We start from the raw sequence: 24,443 nt of genomic DNA on the forward strand, positions 1-24,443 counted from the left end.
TTTCGTCGCGGTGTCGATTAAAATTCAAATTTAAATTCATGTATTGCTTGAAAACATAAACATATAGAGGCATTATCTTTCTAGTTTCTTTAAGGATCTATTACGTAACTAACATTTTAATTTTCGTTTAGATTTATGCACTATGCAGTATATCTAACATAATCTGTGAATTTCCACCAAAAATATCGGCAAAATTTATTTCGCAGAAATATAGGCTTTCAATAGAAAATACATAAAGCGAAGTTGTTTTAACGTCAATATGGATTCCCATTTAGAAGTGACAAACAAATAAACATGCTGTCGAATAAATTGAATCACTCTTGCCACTTCTAAATTTGAAAATGTTTGTATATTCAAACGTTTGGTGCGTAAATATACCGGAAAAGGCCGAAAATAGAAAATCCATTTGACTTTCTAAAGTATCTTTATTCTGACATAAGCTAACAATATGAAAATCCATATACGTAGGTTTCTATGGTACGAATATATCTACTATTCTTTGAAATGAAACAGTATCAGCTTGATTGCATAAACGCATCAAAAAGTTATGAATGTTTTTGTATTAGCCTAAAAGCACTCGTCTTTGAAGCCCTGTTTTTCGAAATCACCAGAGCCTAGTTAGTGAATTTTATTTTACCTACGAGTTAATTCCAACTCCCACCTAAAGTTGTTTCAGAACAGCAATCCAAAATGATTGAACGTGAAATCGGGAAATATAAAATTGTAACTTTGTAGGAAGCGTGATATTTAAATAGGATGCTATTTAACTTTGCAAAATATGAAAAGTTTTCAGATTGATCGTAAACTTTCAATCACCTCCCACATAGTTCTTCATAATTCAATATAATATCACGTATTTGTATCTTATTTAATGTTAAAAGTGTTGTTAATATCTTAAGAAGTATGTTTTTATGTTTTGTAGTGTTTCTTCACAATTACATCAATACTTTAATAATTAATACAGTCTTATTTCTCAAACGATGAAATCAATGAAATATATAAGATAAATAATACCTATAGAATAGATATTATATTATTATCTAAATGAAAATAAAGATACTTTTGAATAATTACTAGTTTTTTTTTCGTAACTGACTTGTAAAAATTAATCCAGATTAAATAACGTCTATCCAAATTAAGTTCCTCGAATTACCAATTATAAAGAAACACCGTGACATTTAATATAAAATTCTGATTACGGCTTTTACCACAGATTTCTAAGAACTACCTATCATTTTGTGGATAATTTCATTCAAATATAATATGCCCACTATGTTTTTCTTTTACCTATACGTATAATATTATGTTTAATAGTTGTTTCAAACTAAAATAAAACTTTCAAATTATGTAGAAATGGAAATAATATAACGTTGAAATCTATATGAAAACATTAATTGTCATTATTTTGAAAAACTGCGAAATCCTAAGAAATCCATATTTTAAATTGACACGTACGTAATTCAGTTATTTCTTTTCTCTCTGATTATTTAAATGTGCCAGAAAATTTTGCGAGCCTTGTGTTCTGTGACATAACAATGAATATTTATAAATAGAGTAATGAATGTCTCGCAGACATTAGGCGAAGTTTTAAAATATTTTGTTTGTCTTATCTAAATTTTATGTTGTCCGTGTAGAGATTATAAGAGCAACTGGTGTTTATTCTATGACAGTTTCTCAGAATAATATTGGATGTTTCAATGAAGAATTTATCAATATAATATTGTGAAGTCCCGTGTCCTCTAGAAAGCATGGGGCAGATGAATTATACATACACTTGTTTCACTAATCGATTTTCTTTTAGGGACAAGTATCTGTGATCAGCTTTCTATCCTGCCAGACCGAGAGTTTTTTTTTAGTCTCAACCGGGATCGAAACCAGGGCACATCGATCTACGCTCACGCGTTAACCACTAAACCAAGGATGGGGTCTAACTATATTATGTTGACTCAATACATTGTACAAATTATATAATAATAATACATACTCAATTTGTACAAATTCTTACGTTGTGATAGATCCGTGTGAACGCCTGGATATACACAATACATTAGATATATTCAATACATTTTTGTTTATATACCTAACCTCTGTTGAACTCGACAAATAAGGTACTACTACGAATTTTGAGATTTATGTATTTTAATATTCAAAAAATAATAAGATGCATATTAGAAAAAATTTAGTAATATAATTAATAATGATACTGTGCCCACGCTCCGTTCATAGAATTTGGGGCCTGTTTCTACCTGACACTAATAATTTGCCTCCTACATACAGTAGACTGTAAAGAATAGGACAAAATTATGAAGAATTTGATTATTAATTTTTTGATTCGATCATAATATTAAGTCATGAATTTTATTTAAAATAAGTTTTCTCGAAAAACGTTCAACTAACAGTTAGGTAATATCCTACATAAAAATAAGTAGTCACAAAATATAAAATCTGTCAAAGAAATAGAATTTCCTGGTAAATAACAATCTCTATAATTCACTATATAATACGACACAGAGCAAAGGTGAGAAGTTAAATTTAAACTTTTATTTACGTACCGTGAACAGTTCTCCGAAGGATATTACTTTTGTAGAACCCTGTAGTTCAGGGGGTAACAGACCCTTGCAGGGAGATTTTCCATATTCGTTGATGATTTCACATAGCTCCTTCATCTCTGTGCATACTCTTGCCTGGGCTTCTGCTCCTCGGAATTCTGTTTTTGATCCTGGTATTGGTCTGAGAAAGAAAGGTAGTTTTAGGTTATATGCAAGTTAGTGTAATCTGGCTCTCGGTTTTAAGTTTATATCTAGGCATAGGCATTTATTTGTATTGGTATTTATAGGCATTAATTTTGATGCTACATTGTTTGAATATGGCTAAATGATCGATAAATTATTGATCAAACAGTGAGTTTACCTCCGTAACAGGTTTTGATTACAGGTTTTAATAAAATATATTGTTGTGATACTACATTGTTATGTTTAACTCGTGCTTATGAATGGATAAAATATTATTCAAACACAACTAACTAGTTGAGACATTGAATAAGAAATTAATATAAAGATGAAAATTTAAAATTAAAAATAAATGTATTTGCATTATATTCCATTTTTAATAACGTATGCATCGTAATTTTTCTTTTGCAAAACTTTTTAATGGGAAAGACCCTTCAAAACAGAACGTTTTATTAAAATTCCATGCGTGGACATTCTTTATGTCACATCCGTTGAAATTCTTCGTAAAAATAAGTTGTGTATTTCCCTAGAATGTGATAGCAATTCATATTTTATCGTAAGAAAATCTTTATTTAATGCTATATCACTGATACTGTGGACAAAAATATTATCTTTAGCGTGTTTTGAATACTTATCAAAGAAATTGTTTCAAACAGTAAACATTTAGTAGGAAGGTATTTAGTCAAATTCTTAGGAATGTTTATTTGGATCTTTGTTCAAGATTGGCGCGAACAGCTGTGGTATACAAACGTCTGAACAATATGTGGTTTGTAATAAATTTTACGATGGCGTCGCTGATGACAACTGAAAAACTTTTAACTGGTGTTAAAAGATCAAAACAATCGTCCGGGATTTCTTGGAAACTTGTCTACAATTTAAATACAATGCTAAGATATAATGAATTCCTTTCTTTCGTTCATGTTTGTTAATTCGATCACGTTTTTAGTTATTTATTTCAGTACTAGCTTTTCGCCCGTGGCTTCGTTAATTGTTAATCTGTTAATTGTGATTTTATGTACTGTGTAGGTACACATAAAATCACAATTTTTTTTTAAATAATCTATTTTGTGTTTTTTTTACCATTAATAGTAATCGTTGGTAGTGAATACAAACTAACATTTATTTGCCCTAATGGAGTGTTATATCCAGTGCGTAATCTACATAAGCGACAAGAGCGTGAGACTGAATAATTTACTGAGACTATCTTTGAACTAAAACGGACTATTAAGTATCAAATTCTAAAGCTTAAAAATTATTAATTATTATTATTTAATAACCCAAATCTGTCGATGACATACAGTTACGTATACATATATATATATATGTAGGAGTATTACTGGCTGATGAGAATTACATCGGAACGAGATTTGACAACTGCCGATCTAGCGGAGCGTCGCGTCGATGGTCGGCTGCTTGTCGGCTGCAGACGTTGCTTGTTTACAAACGAAGAACGGCTAGAGCACCACGTTGGCGACGAATCGCTATTGTTCCGAGTAATCTTGTGCATTGTTGTTTCAAAACTAATTAAAAGCGATTGATTAAGTGATCCCCTAATTACTAGCGCATAGATTTGTGCGATTTAAATAACATTTGTTTGTGACATTGATGATTCATTTGTTTCCACCAACATTATAATTTACTGAAGATATGACTGATCCTGATGATTATGGCCATCCGCCCATATACATATATATTATACAAACTTATAGAAATAAGATAAACTTTAATACGTGTAAGTAAGCCTGTAAACATCTGAATGGATTTTAATGATTTTGGGTTAATACTTTTTTGTTTGCTTGCATTTGAAAACTGAAAAAAAAAAAATGAAAAACTACAGAAATTTTCAAAATTCATACATTCAAATAGTTATCTCATCATATCTCTAGAACGTAAAAAATCTATTTAGTGCCACAAATCGTTAGCAAGCTAAAAAACTATTCAATAATATAGCCATCGACCTCTTTATAAATGTAGGCCGTGCCCGTACCTACTCAATATTATCTCTCAAAGATCGCATAAAAGTTTAAGTGTTAAGGCCACGAATATTTATTTAGGTAACATACGTAATTCAATATTGTTCGTGAAGGCTGACCCCACTAAAAGGGATACAAATAATCAGGAGCTTTTGTATGTAGAGCCTATTTTTTAAGGACTAACATGTTGTACAGAATTGGTATTGTGTGGGTAAAATCTAAGGTCATGAGTCAATACGACGTCATTACTTTTTTCGGGGTGTATGACGTCACAGGAAACTATACGACAAATATTGGCAAAATGTTAGGTTAATCGTAAGGCAATAAGTAGAGTTTAACGGCAGCTTAGAACAAAGCCATACAAATATGTTTTCTCTGCTAACAAAGAACATGTAGATTGTATTTAGTGTAATAGCATTTTAATATATCATTTCAATATTTGGCAAATTAGGTAGTTCTGAGATCTTACGACAGAATGTACTTGAATTGAATGTATTTGAATTTGAATTTGGAAAATTTAGGCTAAAGGAAATATTTTCAAATACCAAGGTATTTATTTAGTGTACACGGTTCAGAGCTATTTTCCAAATAAATCAAAGGATAGAAATTAATTTTACAACAGTATTTATCTTGTATTGAAATTATTACATCAAAGATTTATCGTTCATAACTCAGAAAGAAGTAATTAGTTACTTATCAGAATTTATATTATTATCCATCTAACTTATAGAATAAAAAGAGATTCCTTAATTATTTCTACTTTCATTTTACAGTAGGTAATTAATTAAAATATATTGTGAATATAATTCATAATAACAAAACAGACAATCTCTATAAAACGATTCTAACAAATAAAATATGAGTCAAATGTTTAAAGCCACTCTACGAAGATTTTATTTAAATTTACAAGTCCAGAAAAAATATATTAAAACTTCTGGTTAAAATTTAGGTATAAGTTGTTGACGCGGAGGCGCTACCCAGAGAAATTCGTATATTATGTGTTTTCTTCGTTTGAAAACCTAAAATTTAGTTAAAGTTTTCAACAAAAATAGGGGTACAGTTTGTACAACTGTATAAAATTTGAAATTTAATGTTGTTAAATGTGAAATTAATATACATATACCTACTAATTTGCGAGTTGCTCATTACTAATTGATTGAATGCTATTTGCTTTTAACATTATGTTAATTTAATGCCGATGCCGAATTTATTTATTTATTAACAAGTATATTAGGTATATCGTAATATGTTATGTAAACTGTTTTGCTTTGAATTAATATTCATTGGAAAACTTAAAATAAGCCACATTTATAATTAAGACGTAAGTAATAAGTAGGTAGGTAGGTATATAAATTAATGAGGTAGGTAAATTCTCATTTATCTGTGTTTATATAAACCCGAAGTATTCGATTATAAAAAAAAACTGATTGATATAAATCACTCACACATAAAATATATTTCATCTTCATGTCAAATGCTCCAAAAATAATACGATTTTCTGTACTCTAAAAAGGAACTAACTACAGCTTAAACAAAAACTAAAATAAAAAACAAAATAAAACAAACAACTCACTTGCCATACTCGTCCTTTGAGAATGTGGGTTTGTGGTTCTTGTCAAATTGTCCACTGAAAGCCGTTATTTTCTGTAAATTGCTGTGAGCCTGAGCCTTTGTGTCGAACGCCGAAATAAGGTCTGTGAGCGATGAACTCTGTAAAACAATGTTCATAATCTTACATGCAATTAAAAACATGGAACATTTTATTTTATTTTTTAGTATAGAAGACATACTATAGTTCTCATGGCATTTATCTTGGTTAAAAGTTATTATTGCTTTATCTTTGGTAAAATAAATCTGTGATGTAATCACCGATGGTAAAATTTTTTTTTTTCGTTCGAATTAATATTGGTAGATATGAAACTATTGAATATGTCTGTATCCAAATAATTTGTGGTTTTTAGTGATCTAACAATGCAGATATTCCGAATTTCTCATATATTGAAAACATACTTTCATGACTATACGTGCAGTGGAACAAAATAATTACATGACTGAATTTCAACCATTTGCCAAAACTAATATTTTTTATTATTCAGTATCACTCATAGTATAAGATAAAGTCCCTTTTCTCTGTTCCTATGTATTCTATGCTTCCTATGTATGCTTAAATCTTTAAAACAACGGAACGGATTTTGATGTGTTTTTTTTAATAGATAGAGTGTTTCAAGAGGAAGGTTTTAGTATATAATTTATTAGGTTATAAAAAAAGCTGGCAAAGCCGCGGGTGTTAAGCTAGTCAAATCGTAATATATACCTAACTATATTAGGTAATTACCTAATAATGGCACATTTTACTAGATTTTGATACCTAAATAATAAGGTTACCTAGGTCATTCACCTGAAGCAAATATTGCCTAAATGTGTAATTCTAGTCTCAAATACATTCCGATATATTTCAATCAAATTCCGTACTTCCGTTAAGTGCTATCAATTCGTGTAATTTAAGCTTGATTTGGTGAATTCTAGACAATTGTATTAACACCTATATCTTGAATTTATAATACATCTTTGTATAAATAAAATAACAATAAACAGATGAGAAATTTTAAATATCATCTGATTTGATACTGTGCAAAATACAATTGAATTAAAAAATTGTATTATTTGATATGTTTAATAAAGCTAAATTTTCTAGACAGGACACTGTCGTATTTATTTTGTTATATGGAAACATGAGTACAAATGTTTTGTTTCATTGAAGAGTTTAAAGGAACCATTGTTTTAATTGTCTTTCTTTTATATCTAAGATTAAATTATCGAATTTTAAATATTAATTTATTGCAATACGCTTTAGATAACTGTAAGCTGTATCCCATTGTAGTATTAATTGTACACATTTTGTTGGGTTGCGAATTGCGATCTGCTCGTGAAATTGATGTGGCGCCTATGGACCCGGCAAGATCGTGACCTGTCATGTGTATTTAATTATAAATAAATAAATAAAAGGAACAGCCAAACTGACTCTTGTAATTCTCCAGAGGGCATCGATCTTAAGACTCATTTAAAGTCAAGTATTAACCACTTCACGCCACGGATTATCTGTAATATTTGTAAAATATTAAGTTTTATACCGTAACAAAAATCTATTTTTAGTTCTTTATCCTTGAAGATTCTAGAAGCTATTTATCACAGAGCCATTGTTAACGAAATTGTATGGAATTCATATTTACAACAAAAATATTTGTCAGTGTTAAAAGTTTGTCCCAGGTTCAAAATGTGTCATCGCCCTCTTCATTGCCAGCTGTCAGGCCGAAGAATTTAAAAGAAAGCGTCTTCCGACAAACTTCTGTAATTAAACCCGTAATTATGTCACGTTGCGTCGCTTACTCGTCAATTTTCGTTTTCGGAAATACTTTTTTGATTGTAATGAATTTATTTTAAGAAGACCTGTAACCTGAACAGTCGTTAAATACTTCTTAAATCCAACGTGGTAAATTAAATTGGTAAATTGGATGAATATGATTACATTATCCACACATCGGGACTTAAGTTGTAGTAACGCATTATAAATACCATACGCATTTTTAAGGAATTGTATTAAAACACTATTTAAAGCTCTAAATAACTCAGGAAACGAATAAATGAAATAAATATACATTTGATCGTTATGTAGCTATTTTCCTTTGAATATTACAATTATGTATTAAGTAGATTCTTGTAAATAAACCACCTAAACATTTCGAATCAACACCCTATTCTTCGTCTTTTGTTATACGGAAACAATATATCAACCAAAAACAACAATTAGCCTTGATTATTAAGCTACTTTTGTTTGTTATTTCGTTAAACGAACCAATTCAGGGGTCAAACGTTTAACCGCTATTTACATAACAATACAATAATATAAGATATTCAAATTAATTATTTGACTATACACAATAATTAATACTAAATTATATGTATACGGTAATGAAAATGGTTACCTTTTAGTTCAGAAGACATTTTTCCAGACGATAATGGGGTGAATGTAGGTATATTTACAATGCTTCACTATTTATTAGTTTATGTAGAAATATGTAGATATCTAGTTAAAATGATTAAAACTTTCCAATGTACATAATAATATTTTTAAATTCAAATTATTTAATGATAATTTTAAGCAATTTCATGCTAAATTAGCATATAATATTTACCAAAACTTGGCAACTATTTCGTAAACATTTTAATGTGTTTACGCTATAAACAAGATCTAGATATTTTCATACATTCATTAGCCTTAGACTGCATTTTTTTTAATTATCTAAATGTACTGAAAACGTTGAAAACGTTGAAAATGTACCTAGGTATTTTTTTAAATAACTACTCTTAATTCTAAGTTAAATTCAATCAAGCACAACAACAATGAAATAGAAGAAAAAACACACAATGAAAACGTATTATTCTAAAGAATTTAAAAAGAAAATTATAACGTGACGAGACGAAATATAAAATTAAATTAAAAATTAATCCATTAGGTAATATGGATAAAATTTCGCGAAATGACACATCATTAATTCAATTAAATCTTAACTAAATCGTTTCACAAATACCTGAAATCCTCAGCTTTAAGGGAACTTTGATTAAATTGTCTTTGGAATTATACCGTTTTAAGTTCCGAAGGTTTAGGAAGTAGACAATTATGCATACCAACGACCTTCGTGAACCCTTTAAGTGGATTGTTTAGGGTAGAATTTCCGAATTGTTCAATTATAATATGAGGAAAAAATATTTAATAAAACTATACATATATAATATAATATACACATTTGCAAATAGGAATTTGCGTCTTTATTTTGCATCTTAATATTAAATACTAATTTAACAATGTAATTTATATTCATCCATACTAATATTATAAATGTGAAAGTAACTCTGTCTGTCTGTCTGTTACTCAATCACGCCTAAACTACTGAACCAATTTGCATGAAATTTGGTATGGAGATATTTTGATACCCGAGAAAGGACATAGGCTACTTTTTATTGCGAAATATGTACCACGGGCGAAGCCGGGGCGGACCACTAGTTAGACTATAAAGTAAAAAAGCGGATATTTTCTTAAGTAACTTCCTTTAAAAACAAAAAGCGGCGCGAAAACATATCAGACAGGAGAGAGTTATTGAGCATAAGATTATAAAGGGCATAGAGGTGCCATAAATATTTGCAAAATAATCTCCGGGTATGCATTAATATGTAATTGTTTTTGTACTTTTATGAAAACACATATTAGTTACTATATTATATTTTTTAATTCTTTTAAATGACAATTAATTAATCATCAATTTAATTGAGTAGGTATAGAAAAGTTTTAAAAAATACTAATGGTCAACTAATTACCAACTTCAACGTCAACTTACAAAATTAAAGCCAGCAATAAGTAATCACGTGATTTTTTAAAGGTCTTAAAAATTGGTTGATTAATTATTGAGTTAAAAGGTAACAATCAATATTATCCTCTTTATTAAATTATCTTGGTTCTTATTTAGACGGCAATACGTACGTATTTCTAAATACACATGCCATACAGCCCCAACTTACGTACGAACTTTCTTATCCCGACTCAAACATTGGGTACCTATATAATATTATAATTTATATGGCAACAAGTTTTCCAGTTAGTACCCACTGAATCATGATTTATGTCATGCTGTTTTGCCAACACCTGGTGTTATTTGGACTTGCTTCGAATACTTATATTATTTATATAGTAATATTACCCTTCCTACTCAGTGACGCTCATTTTGTTGATGGATCTTCCCGTACTTGCCAATTCGCTGCTAATTATATGTACAATGAAAAATGCTTTTGTTCAAGTACTTAGAGGCCCACGTATGCGTCATCTACTTGTGTGTGCTGATGGTTAAAAATATTTCAGTAGGTATATTGTAAATTATTTAAGTATATGTATATAAATGATATGTATTAAGTTTCACACAAATACGTTAGGTAGTTTTGATCTAATCGTCTTAATTAGGAACTATGTACACCTATGAAGGTGAACATAGATCTCTCATTACAAGAAAATATGAATGACACTAATAATTCTTACATCAGCGTGTAAACGAGAAAATCTTCGTAGTAAATCCGTGCATTTCTAGAAGATTACTTAAGATAATAACATTAAATATATTTTAAAGTACGAAGTATGTAACTATCTGATATTAATAAACTCATTTTTGAAAAACTGTGTTATTATCCCGTCCCACGTTATCTCCGTAAATGTCAGGGATTATCCATAAAAGGTCTTTGTCTAAAGTTTTTAATCCGAAATTTCGTAGAAATATGAATGTAATAAATCTTTATTGCCTACAAATTAAACGTTTAATTTTTATTGATTAAACTTTTATTTATTAATAAATATAGCATAAGAAGATAATTCATCTTCTTACAAATAAATAATTACTCAATATTTAGATGGATGACGAACTTCTGTCTCGTGCCAAAACAGACGATGGAGACAATAGACATAGAAAACATTCTCCTTTGTATTAAATTAATAAATATATTATTTCCTTTTTGATTGTAGTAGTGTATTTTTATAGTCTGACCCATCGAAGGAAAATGAAATCCAAAAGTAGGTAGTTGTTATCAACTACACAATATCAGAATAAGCAAATTGATAAATTACCCCGAATCAATCACACAGGACAGAAATGAATAATTCGTGCCCGGATAAGCGCTCCCAATTCTAGTAGATTAATTGGCATCACGGATTATCATCAAACCTAACGCGCTTTGCCTTAAATCTGGGTTGCCTTTGATTTATTTTCATGTTGAATTGTTAGTACCAAATCCGTTGGTTTTTTTATCTTAATAAGTTAAAAGCTGTCACTTTATATATCTAACTTTGTCTTTGTTTAGTAGTCAGTGCCAGCTTTACGTGGTAGGTATAGTTTTCAGGGGTCACGTATCCAGCAGTAAAATATTTTTTTACATCATCCCAGTAGTAGCTGAGATTAGCGCATTCAAAACAAATAAAGAAATATTTGTATACGGCATCGATATTGCTCATTAGGAATATTATAGCTGACAAAAGATCAATATGTAATCAACAATGAACAATTAATGAAACTAACTAACTATTACTAAACTAATTTATGTACAACTAATCCGTAGATGGTAGAAAGCCTACGGTTACGTATACCCCTAGTTCGCCCACTGTCCAAGTTTTTATTCCAACAATAATATTAGTCTGTTAGTATTTCCCATAATATTTTCTAAAATTTGATCAAAGTTCAAGCATGCTACAATAATCTTAATAATATACACAAACAAATGTGGAAACTGCTTATGTATCTATTGCGTATATAACTTTGTACCTACGTATTTATATATCAGCATGATGTGTAGTTTTCATATAATCGCTTTCATTAATCGCTTCACTGGGCGTCCTATACAGAGCGAAGCAGTATTTCAGGCCTGACCATCTTCTATCACTGTATAAAGCTCAGATACGGCCACACATGGAATACTGCTCACATCTCTGGGCCGGCGCCCCGTTATACCAACTCCTTCCACTTGATCGCGTTCAACGTAGAGCAGTCAGAATGGTTGGCGACCCAAGACTTAGCGATCGGCTTGACCCTCTTGCTTTGCGACGAGACATTGCTTCACTGTGTGTCTTTTATCGCATATACCATGGGGAGTGTTCAGAGGAGTTATTCGAGCTCATACCTGCAGCGGAATTTCACCACCGCTCCGCCCGTCACAAAGCATACTTCCATCCACACCATTTGGACCGCTGGCGAACGAGTACCGTACGCTTCTCGCGACACTTTTTACCCCGCACTACCACCTTGTGGAACAGTCTACCCTCTTCTGTATTCCCGCACGTGTATGACTTAAATTCCTTTAAAAAGAGAGCCTACATCCATCTTCGACAGCCGGTAACAGCCTCACAAAGGTAACTTTGTCAGTGCTCATGGGCGGTGGTGTCACTTCATTAGGTGATCCACCTGCTCAGTTACCTGCTCTTACATAAAAAAAAAATTAATGAAATTATTTAATTTAATAAAAAAAATTATTTAATGAGGTGCCGACCCTTGAAAATACAAAAGAAAATATCAAACGTAATATTTCTATCCGAAAATCTTTGTATTGTGTTTTTCAATTATTACATTTATAAATATAATACCTAAAATGTTGAAGGTGACAAAGAACGAGATATTAAAAGAGGAAAAATGAAAATGATAAAATATAGGATAGGTGATAATAAATAAACCCACTACAATCTTTTGCGAATGAGATAACGTGCATATTCTAAAAATAGCCCGGCATATCAAAGGAAGACCCATAATAATTATGAATATTTGTTTATTCCAACCATTCACATTTCTTGATGTTAGAATATTAGTAGGTATTTCAATCCATCGTTATAAATTATAATGCTTACGTATCTATGGACTATGACTATCTTATGCAATCATTGTTATGTTAGTAGGTATATTTTAAAGAAAGCTACTTTACGTGTTTCAAATTAATTTATTTTCTTTATATTGTTATGGTCGATGCTTTTCGTTATCTGTTTATAAATGAAGAATTTGAAACTATAACGAGGGCAAAATTTAAATTAATTTACATTTAATACTCAATAAGGTCCATATTATGATAAGATACAGTTACATTTGACAAGAATTAAAGACAATGCCGTTTGAATCACGATTGTAATAATTAATTAATTAAATTATTATTTAATTATTTATTAAACGCACATACACATGTATGCATCACATGACGTGCATACGAGTAAAGCCACGGATGAAGTGACAGGCTTTCTGGTACAACGAACAATGTCATTAAGCTTATAATGTCACCAAAATTTGGTGACATACTTGCATAGAAATCTAAATAACAAGACACATAGAAGGGCTATAATGTCATAATTCGTATGAAAACCGCTGTCGCCAAAATCAACACATTCAAACCGAAAGCTAAACAGTACACACAAGTAAACTATGCCTTTTATTGGACAGCTTGATTTTAGTGAAAACTAACTTATCTATTAAATTAAGCTTTTGAATATGTATCCTAACGCACGAATTTACGGTTTATTTTAGAATAACATCCCTAAGTATATGAGACTTTTTGCTCCAATACGAACAAACGTGATAATAAGAATGGTCGACTGTGTCATTCATTGTTATTTCGATTACTATGGTGACACTCGTAATACTTGTAAATATTCTATAATTTTAAGGAAAAACGGCATTATTTCTAAAAAAAAATATTTTCCGATGAAATATTATTCCTTTATAAGTATAACTACAACTTGTGGAAGAATTTCCGCAATGGGAATTGCTGAAACACACCATGTATACACTCATACGTCTCCAGAGCAACTGAACAGTGACGAATGCACTGGTGATGTGCAAATCACCTGAGTGGCGACAAGGTCACGCACGCTTACGACTTCTAGTGTCTTGTTATTTAGATTTCTATGCATACTTGATATATAATATACTTGCAAATTCGGCCCTCAGCTGAAAATACACCTCCACGTGTAGGCATTAAGCATAAACTAATAAAAGTTTAATATAAATTTAACTTCGGAAACCTACTGGTCTAAGATCCGAACATAAGGCGAAATTCAACGGCGTGATAATAGAATGAGACCAATTTTATAATTAATTTAGTCTATTAAAAAATGTATTAAAAATGGGTTGACTGGGAAAATCCTGGACAGGACATTTTTAATGAATTAAAAAAAAACATTTTTTTTAATTAATTGCAGTATCAAGATAATAAAAAAAATATATATAATAGACTTAAAGTATGAAACCTACAGAATGTGCAGTCATAGTTTTCTAATATTTACCGGGACAAACGGCTAGGTTGGCAGGTATAAACAGGTATGTCGGTACCAGTTACTTTCACTTGATAGGATGATGAAAAAAAAAATTATGTCAGCACTGTTTTATTACAAAATTGTTTTATTATCTCGAAACTGCAATTAATAAAAAATAAAAATAAATAAAAAAATTTTATTCATTAAAAATGTCCAATCCAGGATTTTCCCAGTCAACCCATTTTTAATACATTTTTTAATAGACTAAATTAATTATAAAATTGGTCTCATTCTATTATCACGCCGTTGAATTTCGCCTTATGTTCGGATCTTAGACCATACGTAAATTAGGTACAAGACTTAGGTGAATCTTTTTAAGATTCCAGTGTCTTTGACCACCCAGAAAACTAATATTACTTAAAAATATGTAGGTAGGTTAGATACAATGGATAAATTTTATCTATGTTTCAAAATAATAACTGGATAAATTTAATCAATGTTTTAATAATTCTAATTTTAACAGTTACTTTAAATTTAGGTGGCTATTTCATCAGTAATGTTAGAAGAAAGTGGGATAAAATAGGTACTATAATTATTAATTAGTAATGTTCGAGTTACACGTTAGATACACGTGTAACTTTTCAGAAATATTTTTTTGTACAATAATATAGAATTTGAATTATTCTCTTTGTATTTGGAATTCCAATAAAGACTATAAAGGGATTGACATATTCTGTGTATTAAAATTATTCTTGAATAACTCGAGAAATCACTATGTACTTCAAGGCTTCCATAATAATCCGACCACGCAAATAAATAACAATATGAAAAAAGTATGAAATGTATTTTCAGTAGGTAATAATATAAAATCGTGTGGTTTCCACGTATTCTATTATCTACGATGAAATGTTGATTTCGTACATGCGAAGATATTATTTACAATGAATTGTTACTTTCATGAATGGATATGACTGAATAAGTTTATCTACAAATATATATTTGGTTTTCCAAATAAAAGCGAATAAATATTTTTGTGAATGATAACGCAAATATGGAATGATTATCATGCAATGCAAATGGCATATAGCTAAGAATATCATACATTCCTTATATTATATTCTAAAGTGGTGGGCAGAAGTGCATACCTATATAATACATATATAATTATTATCATTCTAGTTAAGTCCAAATTGTATGATTAATTGTTAGCTGTCTTTGGGATAACAGTAATGTTATTTTAAATTATTGATAGCAAGACAAATGTTTTGTTAATATATTATGTATCGAAGTAAACTGTACAATATTAATCGATGTACGTCTAAATGCAAGTAAAACAATAAACGATTGGCGCCAACCCTGGTTTATATCATAACATTACTCACTGCTTTGTATTTGTGAAGATTATTTGGTTAATAAAATATATTTTGTGGTATCATTTTCTATGATTTTGACGTCTCAAGTAATGTGGATTTTAGTTGAAAATGAAAATAAATATATAATAAATAGGTTCATAATTCGATCAAATGATAATTAATGATTTGCTATTTAGGACAATTCTTCTTTATGTAAAAGTAAAGTATTTTACAACCATTTCATATATAAAATGTCATACAAAAGTTAGATGGGTATTAAATAGGTGTACCTGCTCTAAATATATTCTTGCAAGTAAATTTTCATGTGGGTGTCAGGGTGTGAATATGATATACCAAAGCTCATACAATTTCTATCTAATTAAGATAGAATTTCAAATCAAAAGCAATACTAATATGTAACTACTACATTCAGCATCTACTATGCAATGTTCACAAGTAAGGAACCATATTATAATGCATCTGTAGAATACGCTTTTACATTAGTATTTGCTGTACAGATGATAGATTTAAATCATGATTTTAAGTATTTTTTTTTTAATTTTGGTATTTTTAAAAGGAAAAAAGGAGAAATTACTAAATCTGAGTGCTATAAATTTCACTTATTACAAGTACTAGCTGTTGCCCGCGGTTTCACCCGCATTGCTCCGCTCCTGTTGGTCTGAGCATGATTGATATATAGCCTATATTCTTCCTCGATAAATGGGCTATCTAACACCAAAAGAATTTTTCAAATCGGACCAGTAGTTCTTGAGATTAGCGCGTTCAAACAAACTCTTCAGCTTTATAATATTAGTATAGAGTTATTATCTATATCTATATATTAAATACTACTTATTAACTTAGTAGTAAGTATTTAAATGATTCAAAATCGAAGCTGACGAATAAAATATTTTTATACCTAATTATGTTTGTACACACAATAATGTATTGGCAACCGTATCAATTTGTTTTATCGATGATTGAGAAATGAATACTCAATATTTATCGAACAAATAGGATCTAAATAGAACGGCCAAAAATAAAGCGGTTTATAATGACATGGGTTTTAAAATAGATCCGGAAAAACTGAAATATTTATTATATCATTACTCACTGGAAATGACCTTATGACGAAATAGTTATGAAACTGTTTGTTTATAAATCAAACTTATTTTAATATTATTTTATAAAACTTATTTCAATGATTGTAATGTTTTTGTTTGGATATCAATAAATCCAAATGAAAAAAAAATCACATCCTTGAAAAAGTGTCGTTAAAAACCTTTATATTTACTAAGGTTTGATAATATTGTAAAATACCGCCCATTCCGCCTATTAAATATTTTATATAGGTACAGATTTTTCTTGTAAAACAAAAATAGACTTCCAAATATTAACAATTCAATCTCTTCTAGCAATTAATTCTCTATATTATGTAAATCTGATATTGAAAATCTGATGATTTAATTCCTACGCCTATCTTTAGCTGGCTGAAAGTAATAAATCGTTCTAAGAGCTTAATTGGCACAGATAAGAGAAAACCCTTTATTAATTCAAGATAATACGAAACATTCAGGCTTATTATTCCACTTCCTAAATCTCCTTAATTACTATTTATCGCTTACCACTACGAGGTAGAGATCGAATTATCTCCGGTACAATTTTACACTTCTAATTCAAATGTTTGTCAAATAAAATTAAAATCAATAAAATTTTATTATGAACCAAAGAAACAAGTTATACAAATACTTATAATAGATAATCAGTCAACAAAAGAGTTTTCCCTCTGTGACACTGAGCCCATATTATTTTCACTGATATAGATAAAAAGTTATTCGTCAAATAAAACATTAGGGATGTACGTTAAAAGTACGGAAGTAGAATTTAAAAGGGGTCTTTAAGTAACCTAAAATGTTGCTGGGAATTGGTAAAATGCTGTTTGAACTACGTGGGCGTGCAGAGAAAATATAAACAACCGCTTTGTAAGTACGCTTGTTAGTTGTTAAAACTGCATTTATTGTCTTTATATCAATCGCCTTATGTTTCTCAAGTAAGGAACATTGTGATTTATTTATTTATTTATGTCATTTGTAGGTTATTTCTTAACATTTATAATACAGAATTATAAGCATTGTTATTGTCTATTGAGTATTACGCCACTCATGAACTTGCTCTATTAGTCGTACTAGTAAAGTATTATCTGTGATATATCTAATCCACTTTTACTGTAGAAGCTTCACTTATTTTATTAGTAAATAATATTATAACATGTAAGGACCTAAATGATAACACGACATTCTTAGAAACCAAGAATTGCTCTGATAATATACTTGGCCTATACATAAAATATAAATAATTTATTTGCAAACAAGTAACGAAATTGCTATCCTATTATGAAACATACGGATTATTACACAAGAGATATATATACAGATATTTTATTACTACATTTCACAACACGGATTAATACCAAGTATGTTATACTATGTCAATACTTTAGATTAGTATTAAAACTAAAATTAGATATTATGCAGCTGCGTAACGGCGCTTATAGTTAAATATTAGTCATATACATGTAATACTGGCTGTGCCCCGCGGTTTTATCCGCTTTGCTCCGCTCCTATTGGACTAAGCGTGATTATAGCGCCTATAGGCCTTCCTCGATAAATCTGACTATCTAACAGTGAAATAATTTTTCAAATCGGGCACGTGGTTCCTGATATAAACGCGTTCAAGCAAATAATAAACAAACTCTTCAGCTTCATAATATCAGTATATATCATAAAAAAATAAACCGTAATAAGTCATTTTACGGTAAATATATTTGAAGAATGATATTCAAATCTAGCTAATATTGAAAAGATTATTTCATAAACAACCAATATATTTATTTTACAAGCCATTGATATGTGTGAGCTCAAAAGTTATAATTAGACGAAGACGTCTTCATGTCCAATGTGGTAATGACAATGATTCATATTTACGACCTCTCGCTTCAGTTTGAAAGATTGCTATGAGTCACTTCCGACTGAAAACATTTAAAGGAATTCACGCAAATTACGCGTTTATTTCTGTATTCCTTCGATTTGAATTATTTCAAGTAATTGCTTGTTTATGAACATGGCATTCGTATACTTTTCAGTCATCGAACTCTGGATGACCGTGAAGAGTAACAGCTGTAAAAACGTGTCTGGGTTCGCCTTTAAATTTTGAAAGAGGCAGTAGTGCGAAAGATTATTTATTAGTGTCTATAACTATATACGTAATAGTTGTGAGTAGGTAGAGAAATACGTGTAAACCTATATAAATATATTTTTTTCGTTACTGAGAAGCTTTCATTGTTAAATTATATTGTTTGTTCAGAATTGTAGAGTTGTTGCGAATTTTTTCGATAGTCTTAAATTAATGAAATTAATATTGGATTTTAAACAAAATATTTGCCCCGTGTCTGTTAAATGTTAAATTTATTATGTTAATTTAAAGCTGTTTTAAGAGGCATAGAAGATAGAACAACGGTTCAGCTTCAAACAGCATTAGACATTTCTTTTGTGTAATAAAAACGTGTTGGCGATCCGCCAGCTCTGTTCTTGACATTGTTACAAATTCTTTATCGTCGCCTTCATGTATTGTCTTATTATAACTAATTAATATTCATTTGCAAAGCGACTAATTGTATGCTTTTTATGCACTTTGAAGCAAGGTCGTTGCCCAAATATGTGTTATTTATTATTCATTGCAATCCATTAGCAAATGTGTTTTATGTTCTTAAATTGCAATCAATTATCATTTTATATCAAACATTCGTTTAAAGGTAATTTATAAAACATATAAATGCGTAGTAATATATCTAATGGTTATATAATTGAGTAGGAACAATGAGTTTCATTATAACAGTTTGAAGGAAATTTTCCCTAAACAAAATAATGAAGTTGTTAGCGGGTAACAAGTTTGATTAAAATTTAATATAATTACTTTCAGCAGCTGAAGTGGAATGAGATCTTTGTATCTATAAATATTGAGTAAGTAAAATAAAGGTTTTTTTATCTATACTAATATTATAAAACTGAAGAGTTTGTTTGTTTGTTTGAACACGCTAATCTCAGGATAGTTCCTGAGATTAGTCCTGGTCCGATTTGAAAAATTATTTCGGTGTTAGATAGCCCATGTATCGAGGAAGGCTATAAGGCTATATAATATCATCACGCTAAGACTAACAGGAGCGGAGCAAATCGGGTAAAACCGCAGGGAAAAGCTATTTAAGTATAAAGGTTGTTGTCTCAAAATACACAGATTTAAATTGTAATTTAAATATGCAACCAAAAAGATCTGTATTATTCTACGCAGTTTACTAAAACCACGTAAACATCTAAATGGTTTCTGAATATAAACACATAAATCACTTTTTATGAGATCATGAACGAGTTTTCTTTGCGCTAACCGGAAGTTGTCTAAACACGATTAAATATATACATAAGTAGTATTTACACTTTACTTATATACATATTAAACATATATCTGTATACAAATCAATAATGTACCTACTGCTACAAAGTACTTGATTATCAAATACCGTTTTGTATAATAAGCAAACATTTCAGTCGCTCTATTAGTCAAATATGTAGCCAAAATTCGACAAATTCAGTTCACCTGCATACCAAAATAATACTGGTAATTTTAAACGCTTAGTAATACTGGTATTAAACCCTAATTAATAATTGCAAAAGCTGCGATATTTGTGACTTATATATCTATATAATATATGATAATGATAATTAATTCATATTTGATGATCAAAGCCTTCTCTTCTTTGTCACAATCTTTTGTTTACTTTATACTCTGAGTCATATCTCAACAAATAATATAATACGGTTTTAGTATTAACTATTATTCTCATATCAACTATTTTCGAAGTGAGAATTCTGTGTTGGAGACGTGTATTTAGGTATATACGCATTCAGGGTTTCATTTCAGGGGTACTTCGGATTTGCTTAGGCAGCTGAACCTAATATTAGAAAGAAGAATATTGAGTTTATACGAGTAAATATTATCCTAGATAAACAAATTCCGATTCGCCAACGAATTTAGGAATTTCAGCTAGTACAAAATAAACATTAAACCTAAAAATAAAACGAGAAGTGTTTATCGCAAACAAGGCTAGCCCTATCATAAAAACACCGAATCTCTATAGGTTAATCTTTATCCTATTATTCTGTTTTGTACCACTTAGCGCCTGTGGTGTTTAAGCCGATGATATTAAATAAAGCCTTATAAGATTTTGGGTTATTGATACCTTTAACTTTTTAAGGTTTTCCTGCTTGACCTACATTTTTGGCCGAATCTCTTTCCGTAGTGATGTTACCGATATTAATTTTCAGATTCGGCAAAGACAGCTATTATATTAGCATAATTGTTTTCACAATAGTGTTTAATCTATTTCTTTTGATTCTCAGTATAAAACATTATAACAATGAGATTTTCTAATACATATTTTTATCAAAAAGCCTACCTTTACTTTAATGCTGTTATTTTAAATTTTTCCTTCTAAATTATAGAGCCTAATAGTACATTTGCTTACAACTTCCAGTTAAATATAATCGGTTGACTTAACCCATGATACGATTATCGTTAATGACATAATATAATAAGCTGCCTAACAACATTATTACGAAAACTAGTTAACATTATAAATACATTATTAAACAGATAGCAAACATTACATAAACTATCATTTTATGTTTGTATCAAAATAAATGTAGAGACCTTGGTTAAAGAATGAACATCCGAATTTCAAATCGTAAAACTATTTGTTTTTAACATTGTAAGACTTTATTCACATGTCCCACTAATCATGAATATCCGTCTAGCGGAGACGCTGAAAAATATTTGAAGGTTGAAGTTTTTATATGATCCAATTTTATCATATACTAGCGGTCCGCCCCGTGGTACATGTTTACGTTTTCTCTACATAAGAACCATCCTCGTACTTCAAGGAATATAATAAAAAAAGAATTATCGAAATCGGTTCAGCCGTTCTCGAGTTATGCGCTTACCAACACATTTTGCGATTCATTTTTATATATAAGATTTCTGTTTTGTTTACTGCGATTATTAAGAAGTTGTGTAAATAGAATTTTTAATATTCGAGACTTGATATACGTATTTGATATCACACCTTTACCATTTGGATGTTAAGGGTAGATTGATGGGTTCCCTCTGATAATTATACTTTTGCAGCAAAATATTTCAGATACAGTTAAATCTATTGAAAGTAAATTAAATACGAAAAATACAATAATATTAATATTGTAGCAAACCACAATTACTGTCCATCCCCGATATCTACCAATACTATTTTAACTGACCACACAATTTAATTTAAATTTACGTACACTGTTCGTTACCGCACTTGTATTGTTTTTAACCACTTTAAATCACATGCACGAACCACAGATAATCAAATAATACGATTAGTTTATGTAATCGAAGCCTTACCCTGGAGCGCCGCTGGATCGACTCATCGTTGGGTATCGTGAGGAAATTCCCGCTCATTTTGAAATCACTTAAGTCACTGAAATATGAACGGACGTGTTCACTGCAAAGCGGTTACTCTTGCAATGCTGTACCGGTTTTATGAATGAATGACGTTTTTAAATAGCCCGCCTGACCCTGCTCGACGATCGTGACGCTACGTGAAACGTAGGAGTGTCTACGTTCCAAACATATAGTTATTGAAATAGATTGTTTGATCAGCTGTGTTGGAATTTCGTTAAGGGTTATTGTGAATCAGCTATGCGAATTTCGTGGAAAGTTACGTCCACAACCGGAGTTCCGTTCTGGAGATAGGAGTAAACACGCGTTGGAGTAAATACTTACATAACACTTTTGCTATAGTCAATTCATGGTTTTCTGTTGGTTAGGAATTTACCAAGGTTATTTTGGAAAATTTTGTACAGTTTTGACATATTATATATCTGTAAACTGTAGCCATACTACACAGATATCACTTTACAGTTTTATGCGGACAATCCAAATTTTGTCACCATAATTTTGACCTAGTATCTTACCGTTGATCTTATAAAGCACGTAGCAATGTTCAGTAGAGGATATAAAAGGATCTACCTACAAAAAGGTAAAATTCAAATTCAAATCTTCAGTTGTGTTCTTCGTTATAGACTTCATAACCTGAAATATAAAATTTTATAAGATTAGTGAAGTATTAGAGATCATTCATTATGTTTGGTAAAATTAGGTCAATAAAATATTTTATTTCTTTCAGCTCTAGTTTGTTTCAGTAGCTAGTTATTTTTAAGACGAGACAAAAACAGAATGTTTTATGTGATTCGTGTATCTGATTTTTCAATTGTCTTGTTTCTGAAGATAAATACTTACCATCTTTTTCTATAATTAATTTGTTTGCATATAATCTATCAAAGCAATGAAAAAATACCCAAGCAAAATTGATTTTATTTGGACGGGGGAAATTAAACAAAAATATATATTTGAAATACGGATATTTATTTTTTTTCATAAAAATTCTAAATTCAATAATGTGTTTAAACATGTAACATTTACATATATGCGTTTATACAAAGATATATGCAATGTTTAGTGATATTTAATACTAGAATTGGAGCGTAACCGACTTACAATAATGCTGATGCATGGGACATCACATTTTACTCTTAAAAATAATATTTACCAGGTATTGTCAATTGGTAAAGGTATGTAGCGACGTATATAATGACAATCCATGAATACTGTGCGCATTTGAATTCAAAATAAACTATGAAAATAAATTTAAATTATACATAAATAAACTATGTTATTCAAAAAATATGAATGCATACAACTTTGAAGTTTTCATACTATAGTTCCTATGAATCCAGCCCCTTTTACCTTACCCACTGTGATGGACGAATGAACCTACGTTCGGTATACAATATACATTATGAGAACAAAAATCAACTCTTGTATTGTGTAAAAATATACTTCCATTTTATTTATATGACTGTTATAATAAAAATGTACATCGTTCAGTAACAAAAAACATATTTACGGCGCCAATTCTGTTATTTTAAACAACTAAAAAAACGAGGGTAAAAAATTAGTTAAATAATCTAAAGTAACCGTCATGAGAAGCTATAAATTTTGTAAACAAGTGTTCAGGAGTTCACAACATTTGGACCAACAAAAAAAATGAATTTGTTTAAGATTTAATAAATTATTAAGTAACAAATATTACAATTAACAAATATACCAATACACATATATATACAAATATAACAAATATACCAATTAACCTAACCAATTACTTCACAATCTCGGGGTCTTCCACGCAGGCCTTCACAGGCCTCGGGGTAACTGTTCGGGGCGACGGCCCCTTTCAGTGGTGGCAACGCCGCCTGCAACTACAGGCGGGGCACTGGGTGGGATCTAATGGTCCGAGGTGTCGTGTCCGGGAAGTGTTCTGCTGCAGTGCGATCGAGCCCGCGTGGTATCGCGGGCGATCTGCTAGCTGCTGCAGGGAGGAATGTCCGTGGGTGAAGCCACCCGCCGCTTAGCGAGGTCG

The 24,443-nt window shown here is 30.3% G+C and overlaps 1 protein-coding gene across 1 annotated transcript in view; it reads right to left on the minus strand.

Moving 5' to 3' along the window:
* Positions 1 to 22,509, minus strand: part of LOC149479895 (actin-binding Rho-activating protein-like) — a 35,138-nt gene extending 12,629 nt beyond the window's left edge. The window contains exons 1-3 of the mRNA XM_089707358.1: positions 22,367 to 22,509; positions 6,276 to 6,412; positions 2,553 to 2,730 (exon numbers count right to left, since the gene is read on the minus strand). Of these exons, the coding sequence (XP_089563484.1) occupies positions 2,553 to 2,730; positions 6,276 to 6,412; positions 22,367 to 22,423 (372 nt within the window). The 5' untranslated portion in view covers positions 22,424 to 22,509. The remainder of the gene's footprint in view (positions 1 to 2,552; positions 2,731 to 6,275; positions 6,413 to 22,366) is intronic.
* Between the last annotated feature and the right edge of the window lie 1,934 nt (positions 22,510 to 24,443).

The sequence above is a fragment of the Colias philodice genome, chromosome 19 (assembly GCF_061535455.1).
Source record: "Colias philodice isolate Cphi_HAF_F1 chromosome 19, ilColPhil1 Martin Lab GWU primary, whole genome shotgun sequence".
Classification (NCBI taxonomy): Eukaryota; Metazoa; Arthropoda; class Insecta; order Lepidoptera; family Pieridae; genus Colias; species Colias philodice.